The sequence below is a fragment of the Cydia splendana genome, chromosome 25 (assembly GCF_910591565.1).
Source record: "Cydia splendana chromosome 25, ilCydSple1.2, whole genome shotgun sequence".
Lineage (NCBI taxonomy): Eukaryota > Metazoa > Arthropoda > Insecta > Lepidoptera > Tortricidae > Cydia > Cydia splendana.
In genome coordinates this window covers 5,954,100-5,973,739 of record NC_085984.1, presented here as the reverse complement: position 1 = coordinate 5,973,739, position 19,640 = coordinate 5,954,100, and the positions used below count along the sequence as shown (strand labels likewise).

Genomic DNA, 19,640 nt, shown 5'->3' with positions numbered 1-19,640 from the left:
TGACCTGTGAACTGATTGTAATTAAATTTCTTCCTTTAATATCGTTTCAAATATTGATCCTAGAGAAAAATGTTCACAATATTTTTTGGAGAAAATTTTATGTAGATAATTTATTTTATTTTGCTATGGGTCACCGTTTACGAGTTATTTACATAAAACTAAAAAGGGACTTTAAAATTGATTATGATGAACTTACCCGCTGCATTTTCTTTTTAAATATTGATCCTAGCGAAAAGTGTTCTATATGTTTCTTGTAGGAAATTTTATGTTTATTATTTATGTGCAAGATTTATTTTTGCTTTGAGTCATACTTTTCAAATTATTAACGAAAAAGTAAAAACAAGGAATCTTAGAATTTATTATAATTAACTTTCCCTCTTTATTATCTTTTTAAATATTGATCCCTGCGAAAAGTGTACTGAATCTTTTTTGTACAAAATTTTATGTAGATTATTAACGTTTAATAAGATTTTTTGATATTAGCCACCGTTTACGAGTTATTTACGAAAACCTAAAAAACGGGGCCTTAGAAGTGATTATAATTAAATTTCCCGCGTTAATATCTCTTCGAATATTGATCCTAGCGAAAAATTGTACGGAATCTTTCTTGTAGACAATTTTATGCAGATTACTTATGTGTAAGAACATTTTTTGCTATGCGCCACGGTTTAGGAGTTATTTACGAAAAACTAAAAAAAGGGACCTTTAATATCAAATATCTCACTTCCGGTCAAGAAATCGATCAAGCAACTGGCAAATTCGGATTCAGCGGGGTCTAATTAGGTTAAAAAACCCGGTTGCCAAAAAGTAATATGATTTGCCAGTCGAATCAAGAAGGAGAGCGATTTTGAATTTTTATGTCTAGTCTATTTTAGTTTTTGAACTTATTTTTTATTAATTCAAGATTACGACGTAACTATTAGTATTTATTCAAAAACTGATAACGTACTTATAATCATTTCTTAAACTTGGAACTGAAAACGTTCAAATTTTCATTTTCTCTTTTTGAACCTAAAATAAATTTAATAATATAAATTTAAATTACTATTTTTAGTAACAGTACTAGTAGTAGTATTACTACATAAACAGGAATATAAAACTAAAACTAACTACAATTAAAATAACTAAAACTAAAAATTAAAAATACCTATCAAAATTTGGTGCCTTCGGGAGGGTGCCCAACACGCAGGCAGCGTTCCCGCGCTGGATTGCGATGGCAATTCTCTGCGCGCGAAAGCTGCCCGCGCGGGGGTCGCCCGTTGCCTCCCTCAGCCTTTTCCCGAGTGATTTTGACTTGGACTGGGACCCGGACTCGGATCCAGATCCGAACTCGTACCCGGATCCGGTTAAGACCCGGACCCGGACCTAGACTCGGACTCGGACCTGGACTCGGACCCGGACTCGGACCCGGACTCGGACCCGGACTCGGACCCGGACTCGGACCCGGACTAGGACTCAGACCCGGACCTTAACCCGGAAAACCACTATGATACCTAAACTAAATAAACCACTATGATTACCTCGATACCATAAAATGTAGGTATAAAGTATGATGATGCCGAACCCCTCCCGCTCAAACCCCCGTACACCGCACCGCATGCACCGTTAAGTGGGTTAGGTTAGGTTTGAACTGCGATCCTCACAGAACCGAACAAAAGTGGGTTAGGTTAGGTTAGGTTAGAATTGCGAGCCTTACAGAAACGAAATGCTACTAGAAAAGTGGGTGGTTTTATCTCCTTTTCTACATAGCGCACCATCTACAATAAACTTTCACCGGGCCCCATAGAAGTCGGTTTTTTTTCTTAAAAATTATTTATTACTAAGTAGCAACGGATTGCAGATTTCCTAGTTTTAATTTATTTTTTATGAGGCTTTCGAAAGATGATATTCATTCCTATTTTATTGCAGGAAGGTACATGTGTCATACCATTTTTGAATCTGCATAACATGCTCAATAGCTTGACCTTATTAGCTTTCTAGTAATTTTTTTCACGACAGGTGATCAAAATCGAAATTAATGTTTCGCTGTAAATTAAACCAGTACTTTTTTGCATTTTACATTGTTTATCGATAAAATACCTATTCTGTTACCTTAGTTAACGATTCATGATGCCGTACACATAAAAAAAATAACTTCTAGACCTTTCCGAGTGCACACAGGCACTAACAATGTTAAAAACGGTCAAAATTAATGAAAAACCTTAATTTGGCAATAACTCGAAAACCGTGCCACTTTTACTGGGGTCATGTTAAGTTGGTTTGGGTCCTCTTGGCCTGGTCTACCTCCAGTGTCACTTATGGGACACCCTGTATATGAAAACATTCGAACAAATGGCGGTTATTAGATTGCCAAATCGGATCCCTTCTCCTTTAGGATGCAAGCGGGAAATCAGAGCGTGATAAATAGCAATCATACTTTTCACCACACCAGGTGGCTTAGCACGGTCGCGTTTTTATCCCTTGTCACCATGCCTGTCACGTTCTAACAAGTATGTAAGTGCGAAAGGGACGCGCATAGTGATAGTCGATAAAAATGGAACCGTGCTGAGCCCGCAGCTCGGAAAGGCTTACTTTGCACTTCAAAAACTGATAGCAAAGTTGCATTTTATTCACATGTGAGGCAAAGTAATCAAATGTAAATTTTTAGTTGTTTTCTTAAGTTTGCTGGTAGAATTGACTTTTAAATGATAAATATTTAATAACATTCATTTGGATTTGATTTTGTTATGATATTTTACATTTAATATTTGCTTCGGGTTGGTGTGGTGTTAAATTTTGTTTCACTCGGGTTTGACCCGGGTGCGCTTTGGCAATGTAAGCGCAATTTCGTCAGGTGACAACCAAAACTCACTAACTACCACCACTTATATTATATTATAGTTCATAGCCATAGTGAACCTTATTAGTACTGGACTAAGGGTGATTTTTTGTTTAATTATGTTTTTGTAACTAGTATACAGCATAGTCTAATAAAACATGGTCTTCTATTCCCAGAGTGACACAGGCCTACGTCACAATAACATGGCCGCTATGTATAGCGCTATCGCATATTATCATATAGCGCTGTCGCATGATGACGTAGGCTTGTGTCAGTTAGGTGACCTAGAAAAGACGGGAATGGAGTACGGCGGAGTATATTATTATACCATGATAATTAGTCAGTTTTTTGTTGTCAACTGGCGATTTGTATTCGAATGTTTTCTACTGACAAATTATGAATAGGAAGGATGACAGCTGCTTTAGTAAACACTTGTGCCTGGGCCAATGTTTGGGAATCGAACCCGGGACCCCATGCTTCGTAGGCAGGGTCACTACACTCACTACCGATTACTCCAGGAGGCCGTACATTAAATATAATAAAAAATATTAATGACAGATAGACAAGCTTCTGCCTGGCCGTATAGGGAATTAGGAATTTGGATAATCCTACATAAGCTGCTTAAATACTTAATTAAAACGCACATTAAAAAAATAACTTAGATAACTTTATTTACATACATTAAACAGTAAGGTGGGGTAAGACTATCACCGGGCCAAGACAAACACTTATGGAATCCTCGTACTGTTGGTCTTGCCCCGAGCAAAATAAACTATGTTCGTCTTACCCCACCATAACTTACTACACTAAGTATATCACACAGCTGTGCTTCCGACTTAGAGCTCATGCTCGGAATGAATCGCCCGGCATTAACAAGCCTGAAAGAAAAAATATACACACTGTAATAGACATGCGCAAAATGTATCTCTAAAAAGAAAATATTGATATGCATCTTTCGTACGCCGTGAAGTACTTCACTCTTTTAGTTCACTAGTTCAGTTTAGTTCAGTAGCTCAACAGATCCATCTATATCAAAAGTGTTGGTTTCATTTCTCTCATTCGCGGATATATTGAGTTGAATGAAGAATTTGATAGATAATTTCATTCAATATGAATCACTCAAGTAAATTAATTTATTTAACATGGCGTCCTTGTTACTCTCGGAGCGAATGAGCAAGTAAATGAACAGGTTTTTAAACTGAACTGCTGAAGTAAAGAACTAAATGAATCCGCGCTGAACTAGTGAATGAAAGAGTGACATCAAGTGAAGTACTTCATTTGAATCTTTCATTCGCGAACTACTCATGTCTACACTGTAATATAAATAATTAATTATCTGTTTAGTAAATGCATACTAGGTCCTATAGGTTTAAGGATCGATGACTCGTTAGACCGGGCCGTGTCCGGGCCGGAGCTTCCGGCGCATCGTTTTCTATGGAAAGCACCACGTGATCACCGATCAGCCGTCATAGAAAATGACATGTCAGACGCATCGGCCCGGGCACGGCCCGGTATGGCGTGAGTCATCCTTTAGTCAGCATCGAACCGGATGATACAACGCGCCAAATGTGTCTGTCATCCTCGAATACTTTTCCAAATAGAGATTACCTCCCTTATTCATGGGGCTGATTTAGTTAAATAATGTTTTATCCCTTTCTTCCAAATACTTTAGTCAAAATGTCAGATAAAGACAAACGATAATAGCTGATTCATACTTGTAACGCGTTTATGAATAACGCCATATACAATTGACCGATTTGATCAGAAATGAAATTGACGTCAATTTCCAATTTAATCACCAATTTTAGAGTTATGGTGATTTTAGGGCCCTCTAAATTGAAAAAATGCCCCAAAACGAAAATACTCGCGTCACAAATTGGTATACTTGCGTCCGCACCTCATTTTATAGGTAATATCGGTCATTGCCGAGCCAAATTGCCGTTTGCGTCCGCACGTCCTGATTCGATCGGGCAATTTAATCAGATTGGTGAAAAATTTACTAGTCTAGATACGTCTTGAATCCTCAATACTTACTTGCAAAGCATGCATTTAAGAAGCAGATGCCGCAGCCTGCGAACAGCGCGCGCAGCGCCACCTGTAAATACCTTGTATTAATTTTGGTATTTATTGAAAACTAAATTTAACTAATACTATAATATTTTTAAATTAACCTGCTCTCGAAGTTACCCCAATGCACACTTGTTAGATGTTAGTTCGATGACAGACGATGAAAATATCATCTTAGCAGTGGCGGATTTGCCCTAACGGCTCGGCCACGACATCGAGCAACTTGCGACGGCGGCAGCGATAACCATAAGTTGGAGCGTAAGGTCCGATCGCTGTGTCACGCTCCAACCTATGGTTATCGCTGGCGCTGTCGCAAGTCGCTCAATGTTGTGTCCGAGCCGTGAATAAGGGATGTGCGAAGTGTTAGCGAAGGTCTCCGTTTTGACTCGGGCATTTTGCTTTCGTATGTCTCCTCTAAAGGTCGCTATTTTTAAGGCTCGAGTAGGCCCGGGTCTAGGGCGGCCAAGGCTGCAAATGTATCTTAGGCCCCGTAGTTGGCAGAAAAGCCTAGTGAAATAGAGAGTGACACGTTGGTTGGGCGCCAAGGCCAAAAGACCGATCCTAAGGGTCTATCGTGAAAATCGAAAATAAAAACTTCGTTATCTGCCTCTACATCGCTCGTATATGCAAGCGTGATTCACGTGATTGATATACATGTAACGAAATTCTCTCTGATCCTCATGAAAGCCAGATTGACTTAAATGATTCACGCGAGATATCTCGCGTGAGGCTCTCGCCTCGCGTTGGTTGGGCGCCATGCTGGCGTATTTTGAAAATTGGCGCCCCGAGCCAGAAGGAAGAAAAACAAAATGCCACCCGCCAGAAATGACGTACGCCACCCCTGGGGGTTGGCGTCCCGGGCCATGGCCCGGATGGCCCTAGGGTAAATACGCGTCTGGCGCCATGGCGGATAGCGCACCAACCAACCATGGAGCTGGGGTTGGTCAAGTCGGAAAGCGCAAATGTTGCCACGATCCTAAGTAAGCCATGCTGATTAATAAGTCGGATTATATAAATTACTCACGCTAGAGAGAGGTTCGCGCGTTGGTTCGGCGCCATGGCGGATAGCGCACCAACCATTCCCCATGGAGCTATTGTAGGTTGTGGAGCTGGGGTTGGTCAAGTCGGAAAGCGAAAAATGTTGCCACGATCCTAATATTCTTGATCCTAAGTAGGCCAGACTGAATAAAAAGTCAGGTTAGGGTCAAACGGGATAATTGCGTCTCTTGGGGTAAATGCGTCTCTTGAAGATATCTTCCAAACGCAACATATTATAACTATTATAACCGTCTACACTAAAAGTTCAGTGACCACACTTCGAATAGGGAGGGTTGCAATAGGTCTAAAATGTTCCATTTAGAAGAAAGGTTTAAAAGACGCATTTACCCCGGTTTACCCTATATAAATGACTCACGCTAGAGAGAGCCTCGCGTTGGTTTGGCGCCATGGCGGCTAGAGCACCAATCATAATGCCCATCGAGCTGGGGTTGGTGAACCCGCAGAGCGCGAACGTCGCCACGATCTCACCGCGAGGCTGAAATATTAACAAATGTGGCTGTGAAATATAGAACGGAACGTTAACTTAAGGATGACTCACGTTAGACCGGGCCGTGGCCGGACCGGAGCTTCCGGAGCTTAGTTTTCTATGGAAAGCACCACGTGATCACCAATCAGCCGCCATAGAAAATGATATGTCGGACGCCACGGTACGGACGGTTTAGCGTGAGTCATCCTTTACGTTGAGCGAGATAGTGACACGGATTTTGACTTGGTTTAATAAGTATTTGGTGTAAACACGTCTTAAGAGTGCATTTCCAGACTGAATTTCGGGAAAGCTTGTGAAATATTCGAGTTTATTTAGTCATGTGTGGATTCCTTATTCGAATCTTTTCGAACAATTTGATTTTGACCACATCACTTAAATAATTGACCCTGGCACTTGTTTTTAAAAAATGAAGTCAAATTAAACTGACTTTTCAATCCAGAGGAAACTGAGGGCCTACCGCGAACCACATTCGACGTGTTGCCTCCCTGTCATGCTTACGTACGAATTTACAAGTGCGACAGAGAGGCAACACGTCGAACGAAGTTTGCGGTAGGCCCTCTGGACCTGGACCTTAAAAGATACTGATTTTTTTCTTTACCAAATGTAATGATTCGTCGACGACCGGTCTGGCCTAGTGGGTAGTGACTCTGCCTGTGAAGCCGATGGTCCTGGGTTCGAATCCCAGTAAGGGCATTTATTTGTGTGATGACACAGATAATTTCTTCCTGAGTCATGGTTGTTTTCTATGTATTTAAGTATTTATATATTTTATATATATCATTGTCTGAGTACCCACAACACAAGTCTTCTTGAGCTTACCTGTGGGACTTAGTCAATCTGTGTAAGAATGTCCTATAATATTTATTATTTATAAAAAAAAAGATATTTTATACAGTCCCGAGAAACATTGCCACTACATGTCAGGTTCAAACCTACGGGGTTTAAAAGCTGCTCGTCTTATTCTTCGATTACCAGTGAAGTGACCACTAAACTACATGATCACTTGTTTGACGTATGACTTCATGTCATCTCTTTCTTATAAGTACTTACAGAGAGCAGTCCGTCCCGTTTCATCTCGCCCATCCGCTGGTATGCTACGAACTCGTTGACCACTGTCTTCAGTCCTACCAGGGATCCTACCAGCTCACACTCGTCCCACGGTACCCCTGTAACAGACCACCATAAAATAGTAGTACCACATAAATTAAACAGACCGTTTCTAGCCTAAAGCTTGTGTAAATTTACATATATGACCACACATATTCCACTGCTGGGCTCACTGGTACAGGATTCCTCCCATCGTTCAAGAGGGTTAGGACTATAACTTCTACGGGGCCTGATGTGAACTGAGTTTGTTTTTCATTTCATCTCATTTTGTTTTTGCAGATGTAGGTACATTAGAGTACTGAAGAAGCTTAGCAGGTTAGGTGTTTAAAATGTTCTACACACAACAGATAAATTAGTAGTGTGCAGATCATTTTGACCCCCTGAATCACTTAGCTACTTCAACTGCTGACTATATGCTGGTTCTTTAATGGCTTACCTTCACCGAAAAGCAAGTGGCAAATACCAATTCATATTTCATTGTCAAACTAGTTGGTTTACGTGCCGGGGTTTGAGCTTCCTCAGGGTGGTATTCCGTCCAATTTCTTTGTCCAATGTCATTGCGTCTCACTCCCTCATTAAGCAAAATATGTGACTCAATACACATTGGAAAAAGAAATTGGATAGGTGGAATACCATCCTTAGGTAGCTAAGGAATTTCTCTCTTTAGGAACTTACCCATCACATAACAGAGCGGGATAAAGACCTTCCCAAAGATCCACTCCAGGTTAAGGTGGGGGTGCCCCAGCAGGCCCCCGCAGTAGCCCAGCACGCCGTTGGCGAAAGCGATGAAGGACACGAAGGCCACGATGTTGGCAATGATGTTGAGGATGAGCGCGATGCCGTTGGTCGCGCCGCGGGTCGCTGCTGACAGGGCGGATTGGTCCTCACTGTGAGAATTTTAGAATGTTATTACCTGGCTCGAAGGGCTTTGTTTAAAGGGCAGAAAGTAGAAACAAATAAATAGTCTAGAGTCCCAAATATGTTTTCCTCTGATCTTGACGTTTAGATAGTCACATTGGCCGTTACATCGTTATTATCCCTTTGACCGCCAAAGATGTCTACTGACATGCGCGGCTCCAGGCCAATATCAACCTTCCGATCAGATAACAAGAGGGGTCTTGTTAAAATATTGTTTGGCGCAGTTGATAAGTAGGGGCACGTATTGAAACACCTTATGTGTGATAGTATAAGAACGTATATTCTCTAAATGCCTGCCTATATAGGTATGTACAGTGTGGAAAAATAAGTCGGGCCCTGGAGGGAAACTATCACAAAGAAGTGTGGGGTATGATATATGACAAAAAAAATTGCGACAGCACCAGGTCGCGATTCCACTATTACATACAAGTACTGACTTTACACCGCCATTTCGGGAACGACGGTATAGGTGTTATTATGAACCTCACCAGAGACTGCCTAGGGTGACTGCTATAGTAGGTAGTAATTGGCCGCTCTGAACAATAAGGTTTCAATTCGATTGTTTCTTTCTGATTTGTTAGGAAAGGCCAATCACTATGTAGTGGCCAATAACTATAGCAGTCACCCTATGCCTTCATATGTTTGTGATGTCCTTACTTACTTACTTACTACGGTTCCGCAAGGACCCAAAGTGAGTCCTGGCCTCCGACACCAGATCACGCCATGCCTCTCGGTCTTGCGATAGCTCTCTTGTGATGTCCTTAGCAATGAGGAAAAGAGATAGAATATGAACGTACCTGACCACAGGCTGAATATTATCCACTGCCGTTAGCGATCGTTTGGTCTCGGGCATAAGCAGCTTGGCGTAGCATAGAGCGGCCGGTGCCGACATGACACTGGCGGTCACCAGGTGCGCCGGCTCCGCCCCAAACGAGATGTATGTGGCTAGTATCGTACCTGCAAGGAGATCCAGGTGTAAGGCTTATAAATAATAAATCTTTCGTCTCTGTACCTTAATTATTCTGGTCGAGGGTGTTTCTTCTTGACTTGAGTCATACTGAGTATCGTTTACTATGATGGGTCCAGCCTCGGTTGGAACCCCGAAACCGGACAAAAAATTTTAGCACACTCATAGAAAGCGTCAACATAAGATGTACCAAAATGTGCGAAACGGTTTTTATACCGTAAAATGGGGTGGGTAGGGAATTGCGATGACAGGGGGGTGAGATGGTTTTAAAGGCTACTGCTACATAAAATAATGTATTCCTATTACAAATGGAGCTATAGTAATATTCATAATAAAAAAAAACGATTCAACGAAGTTTCAAAATCACCTTTTGTATGAAATCCCATCTCACCCCAACTACGAGGGACTACGGGGTGAGGAGGGATTTTGTGTTTATCGTTAAAGTTATGAAATGGAACTACCTAAAATCATAATAAAACTAAAATACAAACGGCCGGAACATTTATTAATAAAATTAAGTTTGCATAAACGTAATAATAAAATGTTATCGAGTTTTGAATGTCAGTTTTGTCCCTACTCACCCCATTTTACGGTACTTAATATGTGAAATACAGGTGGTAACCTTAAGGATATCCATCAAACCACATGAATGCTAATCATCAATAAAATAGTTGTAATCTCGCAATATGTAATTAAAATCCTTATGAAAGAAAAAATGCGTTATATTAAAGTTATCCGGGGGCCTCATCCGTGTCTGTTATAGCCTTTCCGATTTCTAAGATCAAGTTCGCCATACTTTTACTATAGCGTACTTGATCTTAGCCACACGGACAGACTGAATACCTAGAGCATTTGGTTGCTATTAAGATTCAATTATAGATAGCGTCGCGTCGTCGAAAGTACAGACTTCATCTAGATCCAATGTAAAATATTACCTAACATTTTATTCTTATTACCAATACAGAATCACATCAATACGGGTCCTTATAGTTTTTACGGTTCTTTTAAATAAAGGGGTCGCTTGCAATTCATTTGCGTGATAGATGAAATTAACGGTAGGTATATATTTTAATAATAATATCATACAAATTATTCTTGTTGTAATATAAACAACAAGCTGTAGCTAGTTACTGTAATTAACGTTCGGCAAAAAGTACATACATGTTTCGACAATAACAACAAGTCATACTAATGCTTCACACCCATTTAGCGATTACGTAAGTATTCAAGAATGTATGTTTGTATACATCGCCGACAAACAACAAATATCTATTGTAATCTAAATTATTACAGCTTGAGGTTGTAATGATCATTTAGCAATTTTTATCATCAGTGATAATTTGATAAAAGATATTTAATACGATCATCGAATCTACATTTCATAAATATAAACGAGTGCTTCAACTCTTTATGCAATATTACTATTAAAATACGATCCAGCAAGATTTTTTTTATATGAAACGGGTAAAACATTCGATTATTCTCCAATTCTCGGGATTAGTTGCCAAGCGGACCCCAGGCTCCCATGAGCCGTGGCAAAATACCGGGATAACGCGAGGAAGATGATGAAAACATTAGATTATTATTCTTTATTTATTTGAATTCTTAGGCTAGGTGATTTATAATATGAATATAAAAGTAAAATATTAAAACTCTTACCAAACAATAAAAAATACATATAAACACATTATAAAAAACCTAACCTAGGGTGCCGCCGGCAGCAGGGCTTGGCCCAAGCTGCCGGTGGTCAGGGCCGCAGAGTGAGGAACGGACGTACTATACGCGCCGTGTCCAAAATTACCGCCTTCTGCATCTGACCCTTGATCCAACCACCCAGCGAGAGTCTCTCTAGGTGTTGGTCGAGACTCGTCGCTATGAGACCGTTCGCTGACATTAGATTATTATTAGAGGGAAGTAAAATAGAAAACCGAGAAAAGGGTAGATGGACTGTGTGAGAGATGATATGAATCGAAAACAAGTGAAACGGGCTACAGAGAAATATGGATAAGAAAAACACATGCTGCGTCGACCCCAAGTGAAGATAAGGGCAAGCGAATAATGATTAACGTCAGTAATCATTACAGATACCTAGTCTTTATAAATAAATAAATAAATAATAAATATTATAGGACATTCTTACACAGATTGACTGAGTCCCACAGTAAGCTCAAGAAGGCTTGTGTTGTGGGTACTCAGACAACGATATATATAATATACAAATACTAAAATACATAGAAAACACCCATGACTCAGGAACAAATATCTGTATCATCATACAAATAAATGCCCTTACTGGGATTCGAACCCAGGACCATCGGCTTCGCAGGCAGGGTCAATACCCACTAGGCCAGACCGGTCGTCAAATCTTTGGTGTACTTTTTCAATAAAGTACGGAAATCGCTTAGTACCTAAGTCATCATCATCTTCCTAGCGTTATCCCGGCCTTTGCCACGGCTCATGGGAGCTTAGGTTCCGCTTGTCAAGTAATCCCGAGAAACCTAACGCTCAGTACCTAAGTAATCCTCATAAATCCCAAAGACTTATTAAGGTCTAGAATATTTAAAAAGCGGTCAATTACTTGCCAGAGACGGTGGCGAAGCCGGAAGCCATGACGACGTGCAGCTCGGACGGCGTGAGCACCCGGATGTAGGCCTTAATCAATAGCACGGACTCCGTCTGAAGTCAAATACAGGTTTGGTAAAAATTTAAGTCACTACTGTAGCCGGTACAACCTTTCTTGTACATTTGTTTTTTCGATGATCGGATACGAATATAATCAAATGGAATATTTACAAAATGTCACATATATCGCTGCTATCGCTAGTATCAAATTTCCAATAACTGATTGTGGACTATTAATTAATTAATGAATACTCCACATTATTGTTTTGATAGTTGAGGAAAATAATAATTGAGATTCAAATCGGCTTACCATTCCAAGGAAGCAGTTAGCGACAGCGATGACACTCTCGCACACTGTAGTAGCTGTAGCTGTTTGCAGCAGCTCGCCAAGTTTGGTGCAGAACCACTGCAGCGCGCCCCAGTAGAACATCACCTCCACCAGCATACTGAAGAAGAATATCACGGGCAGGGACTGGAAGAAGACAATAATCGTCCAGAAATTTTAGTTTTTTAAATAGCAATCTTAAACAAACGGCTTTACAAGTTATACTTTTCAAGAAGGGCGTGAATCGCCAGTTGTAAGGCGGTGGCCTATTATTCAAAGACATACCTACACGGCGGGACACAAACAAGAATATGGTTGAAACACTTAGAAGCCTTTGAAAGCAACTCAAATTAATAGTCAAATATTTGGCGCCATTATTTTAGAAATGGAGCTTAAGGAATAAAGTATACTTACGCCAAAAGCGAAAACATTCTCTGTCCTCACAAGGAGATCACCGAAGGCAAACGCAGCGCCCTCTATACCGTATGACAGGAAAGTCGCAACCTGAAATGAACAACACATGGTTATTTAATACACACGTAGATAAGGTGATAAAATGTACCGACAGGGCAAACTTGCCAGAATCTCGCTCTGCCTGAGTCATTATGGTAGCGTAGTGGCGACCGTGCTTCGGATGTGAACTCGCCCTACTACTACATAGTAGTAGACAGTATGTTACATTTAATGATGACTTGACTGCCAACTAATTCGTTCCACACTGAACACACTACGACATGTCAAGATGTCATGAAGCCTAACTTTTTGGCAATGAACTTCCAAGCGAGGAAAAGTTGGTTGGTTGAGAAAAGACGATCGGACAATTCACAGCCTGGGGGCCGATTTTTTAATTTAGACCGTTCGATTTCGTGTGTGTTATTAATAGAAATGGAAACGAGTGGTCAATACCACTAGATTCCAAATTTCTATCGCTCGTATTTCAAAAATTTGCATTTCGTCGTTTACCACCGATTTTTGTGTGACGAAACCGAGCGATCGAAATTCAAAAATCGCCCTCTGGTCATGTAAATATTAGTACCACTCACGTCAGTCAGTCTGCGCCGGTCCGTCACCGTTAACGCAAGCTCCTGATGACGCTCCTCGGTACGGAGTGAAACATGTCGAGCGTTTTTCGACTTAAAATGCGTGAGTGACCCGTTCTTAATATATAGATGGTCAAGCAAATCTTGTCAGTAGAAAAGGGCGGAAAATTCAAATTTTCTATGGGACGATATCCCTTCGCGCCTACATTTTTCAAATTTGCCGCTTTTTTCTACTGACAAGATCTGCTTGACCAACTATATTTAATAAGTCTGTGTCTCACGGAAGTTTTGTTAATATTAGTACCTTATCAGAAAAGCACTGCAGCGCTGTCCGGCCCGGATCCCACCGGATGAATAGCAGAGCGAACGTGAACTGCAGAAGCAGGCCGCTGCATACTGTCCGCCATGCTATCCGGCTCGGGTGCTTGGAAAACACGAATCCTGGCAATGAACGTTAAGCATTTAAGACGATTATTTCTTTAGTCTTAGCGCTGATTTAGACGGCGCGCTAACTCATATGCGATTTTAGTTACATTGAGGACTATTGGTAACATCCAATTCCGCCGACCAATCAAATACCGCAATGTAATGAAACACATGCGAGTCCTCGCACCGTCTTAATCAAACCACCAATAAATGACCAGGGTGCTTGGAGAACATGAATCCTGGCAATGAACGTCAAGCATAGATAAGACGATTACATGTGTCTTTAGTTTTCCAACCAGGCATTCAAACGCCTTCCCACTGTTCTGGGGAAGTACATAACAATAATAGATTCACTATCTCTCAAAAAGACAAATTATTTAACTGTTCTTCATAGTTAAGGAGTAAGGACATAAGAACATTAATTTTGGTACCGTAAAATCAGGTAACTATAGTCCTATACTACATACAACTTTACTATGGTCCAGTTTTTAACGTTGATGCTTAACGAGCCTTTACAATTAAAAAACAAAAGTCAAAGCCTTGAATTTGGACCATAGTTGTAAGTTGTGGACTAAAGTTACCTGAGTTTTAAGGTACCGAAAATTCTGATGCAGTACAAAAACGTCAAAACTGTCAGAAGCTACTGCACGAAGTATGAAGGTAATTTTTTAATCAATTCATGAACTATATTCGCAACATAAGTTTTGTCCAAAGTGTCAAGTCTGCAGGCGGGTATACATAAAGTATAGTACCTGTACCTAATGAATATCAAGTCAACATCCTTAAGCGCCTGTTATGAAGCTAAACGCCGAATATGAAGTCTCTTACCTAGCAGCAATATGATGCCTATCCCGCTCAGGGAGATGAGGCGCTCCGGCTGATCCCTCGTGTCAACGTACAGGAATATGGCGATGCCCACCAGTAGGGCCACCGATAAAATCAATCTTAACCACCTGAAAAATAGAAGAATAATAGATACTTTCGTGGAAAAGGTGTCACAATATTTCGAGACTAAGAAAACATAGTTTTACATGTAGTCAAGTAGAAGTGATCACGAAGATTATAAAATGATCAAAGGAAATCTGTAGATAAACAGAAATTTGTTCGCAGGCGTGAATTTAATCATGGTGTCGCATACGACACGGGTCCAACGAAGAATTATAGAAGACCCTTCAATGCCCTTCATTGAAAATAAATGGCTGTCATATTAACAATACTCACATAAACCTCCAAACGAAATTACCAGCAGCACCAATGTTGCTGTACACATTTTTAGAGAGCCATGCGCCGAAATAACGCTTCACAACGTAAAAGTAGATGAGGAAGAAGTATATGATGCCGAGGAAGGCGATGAGGCTGCCGAAGCCTTCGCAGAGGTAGAGGGGGGCGTCGGCTGGGAACAGAAAGAGTTATTAAGAACATATACCGTACAACCACCCAACTATTGTCCAAAAGCTCCCAAACATGGTCCAAAACTAACTATCTGTATATCTTCGTTCAGTCGCAGTTCTACGGCAAAACATATTCATAAAGAAAAAAAACAGGCAACACCCAAAAATTGGTACTGATATGTATTTGATTTTTAGTAGGTACTGATACTCAAAATATTTACGTGTTGAACTTGTGGACTTATTATAGTTGAGTGGTTTTACGGTACCGCAGCATGATGAAAAATAAGATAAGAATGAAGTCATAGAAGTACAAAAGACAGAAGGCATTGCCTGTGTGTACACAGAAAATCATATTACCAAGTATCGTGATAGGAGCTAAGCACCAACTCACACGGTAACTTCATACAAATTTGGTGTCAGAGGACAAATGCCAATTACTGAATTGATGCGACCGCTCTCTCATATAAAGATAGGCCTTGAGTTGAGGACCCACCGCCAGCATCGAAAAATCAAAAAGCTTTATCTGCCTGTCGCGCGAATATGCAAGAACGATAGAGCGGCAGATGTTTTTCAATTTTTCGATGTTGGCCGTGGGCCCTTTGTTATAGGTGCCGGCAAACTTCTTAAACATAATTCTTAATCTTTAAGTTTAATACGTACAGTACAACAGTGTAACAACAACATTGTAACTTTGTACTGTATTTCCATCTCTGTCGCGCAAATAGCGATAGGATTAAACGAACTTAAAGATTAAGAATTAAGCATGGCGGTCTTTGGTGTGGGAGGCCAAGATCCACTTCGGTTCGTTGCGCCACAGCAGTAAGTAAGTAAGTAAAGATTAAGAATTATGTTCAAGAAGTTTGCCGGCACCTGTACTGTCTTCGTCTTGCTGTCAAGATAAGACTTTTGGACTATAACCTAAGCGTAGGACGTCAGTTACATGCAAAGAAAATGTATACTTACTATATTCTAAATAATAATACAAGCATCCTATAAAATATCCTATAACGAGGCCGTTCAGCACAAAGCTCATGACGATCCCGAAGCTGGAGCTGTTCTTCTTGAAGAAGTCCTCGGTGGAGCTGCCCACGCTCGCCAGGGTTGTCTCCAGCCAGCCAGAGGGATCGTGGTCCAGGGGCTCGAAGGTTACCTGCAATATTGAGGATAGCTTTTGTTTACTCTTTTTTAAATACAAACATTTGATTAAATCGGATAGGTAAAAATTACTTTACAAAGCTTGTGGAATTTTGAAGTTGTTAACTATAGGTAGTTCATTTTTGCCGATGCATGTGGCTGAATAGGATGATGAATAATCTGAACACTTTGGACGAAGTTTGTTACGGATGCTGTGTGTGGATTTCGGACGAAATGTATATCATACCTACCTAGTATGTACCTACCTTAGGGGCTGTCCATAAATTACGTCATCGATTTTTGACGATTTTGGACCCCCCCCCCCTATAATCATCCAAAAATCATGCTTCAAATGACCCCATTTCCTCCTACTTCATGCTACCGTCATCCGATGTCCAGACCCCCCCCCCCTAATTTGAAATGACGTAATTTATGAATAGCCCCTTAGCACTGCAATACCTAACAAAATTTTAATTGCTTGTAGTTTAGAAGATATTTGCGTATTTCGACCTACTGTTTCTGCATTCTTCTCAATTCACCACTAGGTAGGTATAACAACGTTGATAAGAATTAACGTTTCAATTTTATCGACAGCACGGTCACGTAATATCGACTGAAAAACACGTATTTACCTACAGTTAGTCATTCGTTAAGGAAATTTTAATTTAGTTACTTGATAAGAGACGCTGTTAAGGTATACTTAGTCATAGAATCTGTGCGGAAAGGGAAGAGTCGTTAAATATAAGCACATATAAGGGAACCAATAGGTACATTCTAGGACTCTTCTCTTTCCGCACATACTGTAACCAGTGGGGAGACACTCTTGCCTTCGGGCATTCTCGGCTCCGTTCGGCTCAGCATTGCTCCGATCAATTATTAAGGTTGACACAACTTGAAGTCCCTTTGCGTGCACGACCGTTACGTTGAACGACGTTGCACGACGTTAAATTGAATTTTGACAACCCTAAATGGCCTATAGGGATAGTGCCATATATTAGAAAGGGACAGAAGGATTCGTCCCTGAATCGCTGTCAAACTTCGGTTTTGTAGGAAGTGTCCTTTCTGTACGGTAATACTAAGAAAGAGACGGACATAGCAGAACTACAAGTGTTCTTGTTGAGTACGGAACCCAACACAGGTAACTCACCTCGCTATTGACTCCATTTTGGCCATTTTGCTTCGGAACATCATCCATCTCTATCTCTGTTCCATTATGCGATTTTGCCTGTGAACAACGGAAATTGTATTGTAATTTGATAGGCATAGAAGTCATTTTAGCATAATTTTAATATGCGGTTTTCTGAAATCAAAAAGATAGCTCTCAAATTGTGTGGTTGCAGTCCCCATAAACTTGTAACAATTTCTTTAACTCCTTATTTCCCACGGACCGCACGGACGCGATATCGAGTCAGTCAAGAGATTTAAAATTGGAATCTTAACGTAAATTTAACTTCAAGGTCATTGTTTGGATCGCAAATTTCAAAGAATGGTTTTAAAGAAGTTTACTGATTATAAACCCCGACGCAAATGAGAGCAACCGAGAAACAACTAGAAACTAGGTAAAAGCAAAAAAAATGGAGAACTCTTAAATTTTCGATTGTCAACTTGAGCACCTCAAACAAATAATAGCTTTTTAAACCTACGATGTCTTTTAAAGCAGTAAGGTAAACGTACTGGTGCTCGACGCGGTCCCACCTACATGTCATTTTGAAACTTAAGTAATTGTCAATAGAGGTGTCATCTATTGGGCATTGGCATGTCGAGCACTAGTACGTACTTATATAATACGTACTTAAAAAATCCTTGACTCAGTATAAAACTATAAAATTTGATAGCAACTGTTATCGCTTACGACCGCCACGAAACTGCCGTCGCTGACTACAGAATGCTTGTAACTTATTGTATACCAAACAACACGGCAGTTTACCAAACAATGTCATAGAAGAGAAATTGTTTTTTTGTAACACCTCTACTAGTTTCCCACGAGTGCTATTGTAAAACGTTGTACGATACATGTGCGAATAGGTACTTCGCAACTCGTCTCGACTTAAACTTAAAACACTCCCTTCGATCATGTTTTAATTTATCTCCACTCGTTGCGAATTTCCTACTTTCCGCACTTGTATCGTAATGTACTATTTCATCACACTCGCTCAGTAAATGTGGAATTGCACGCAAGTTTAGCGGGAGTTATAGAAAATGCGTTCTCCCTAGGGAGTTATGAAGTTTCTAGTGCCATAGTTAACAGTTTTTTGTCTTTATACTTAATTTTTGTATCGCAAGTGTGATGAAAAACATTGTGTGTAACTCGGGGCACAGATCATATAATACTAGTCTCGGGGCGTAATAATTTTGCAAACTCGAGTCTATAAATCGCTCCGGCAAGCCGTCGCGATTTAACTTACTCCCGTTTGCAATACCTATTCAACTTACGCCCCATGTTGCACAATGTAGGTACTATTACAGTTACGGTGCTACTTTACCACCCTAGTGCGGTAATTGGCACAATAGGGAAATCCCTGTGACATACCTATATATACAAATTGTCGGCAGTGACTTAGTTTTATACTGTAAAAAGATTGTTGTTTAACGTTATCCTTAGGTAATTATTTAGTGTCCATTTATTTGTGTGTTTATCACAATAGTTATTGTTTCTGAGTTATGCATATTTTGTATTTAAGTTTGTATGTGTGGCATATCTAATCCGCTCTTGGCTGAACAGCTTTTTCTTTTGTTGACATAACAATAACTATATTTATGTACATATATAAACAAAGTGTTTTCGTTACACTGTTTACCAATAAACCCACATTTATAAATAAACTCGTCCGCGTCTTTACGGGCGGGATACATTTTTTCAGTACTTTTAACTCAAATAAGAAAAACGGGATATCTACAACTTTTATTGTATTGTGTACAGAAGTGACCTTTTTCTAAAATGTTTTTGACCCATAAGAGCAAAAAAGATGTTTGAGTTTGGGCTAGTTCAAGCCTACTTATTATGTAAGTAGGCACATACCTATTTACTTCAAACTGAATATTAAAATTAAATGAAATGAAATATTTAATGTGTGTTAACACTATTGATTGCACACTAAGCAAAGATCGCTAAATAGGGTATAGTTAGGAAATCACTTACAGATTCTCGTTTCCTGACTTCTGACTCCATTTTTGTAACTTTTCTAATCTAATTTAAACGAACACTAAAACACTAAAATTTCTGTTTACAATTCAAGGCTTGCACTTCTGCATAATGTTGTAGGATACTGAATGAAGCGC

At 40.1% G+C, this 19,640-nt stretch overlaps 1 protein-coding gene across 1 annotated transcript; it reads right to left on the bottom strand.

Annotated features, from left to right (window-relative positions):
- Positions 1 to 3,506: 3,506 nt before the first annotated feature.
- On the bottom strand, positions 3,507 to 19,640 carry LOC134802739 (sodium/nucleoside cotransporter 1). The gene is made up of 15 exons (XM_063775411.1): positions 19,501 to 19,640; positions 17,509 to 17,586; positions 16,191 to 16,377; positions 15,058 to 15,229; positions 14,665 to 14,789; positions 13,715 to 13,851; positions 12,785 to 12,874; positions 12,356 to 12,517; positions 12,006 to 12,099; positions 9,254 to 9,413; positions 8,214 to 8,425; positions 7,482 to 7,597; positions 6,300 to 6,419; positions 4,853 to 4,913; positions 3,507 to 3,696 (listed from the first exon to the last, which is right to left on the bottom strand). Exons 1-15 carry the CDS (start codon positions 19,528 to 19,530, stop codon positions 3,662 to 3,664), a joined length of 1,779 nt encoding a protein of 592 aa, XP_063631481.1. The 5' UTR covers positions 19,531 to 19,640; the 3' UTR covers positions 3,507 to 3,661.

Bases quoted from the DNA above. Each gene is read 5' to 3' on its own strand.
- LOC134802739 (XM_063775411.1), bottom strand. From the start codon at position 19,530: ATGGAGTCAGAAGTCAGGAAACGAGAATCT. The intron at 16,378-17,508 runs GTGAGTTACCTG...TCAATATTGCAG, and splicing joins AAAATGGAGTCAATAGCGAG to GTAACCTTCGAGCCCCTGGA. The intron at 15,230-16,190 runs GTAAGTATACAT...TTCTGTTCCCAG, and splicing joins GTATTATTATTTAGAATATA to CCGACGCCCCCCTCTACCTC.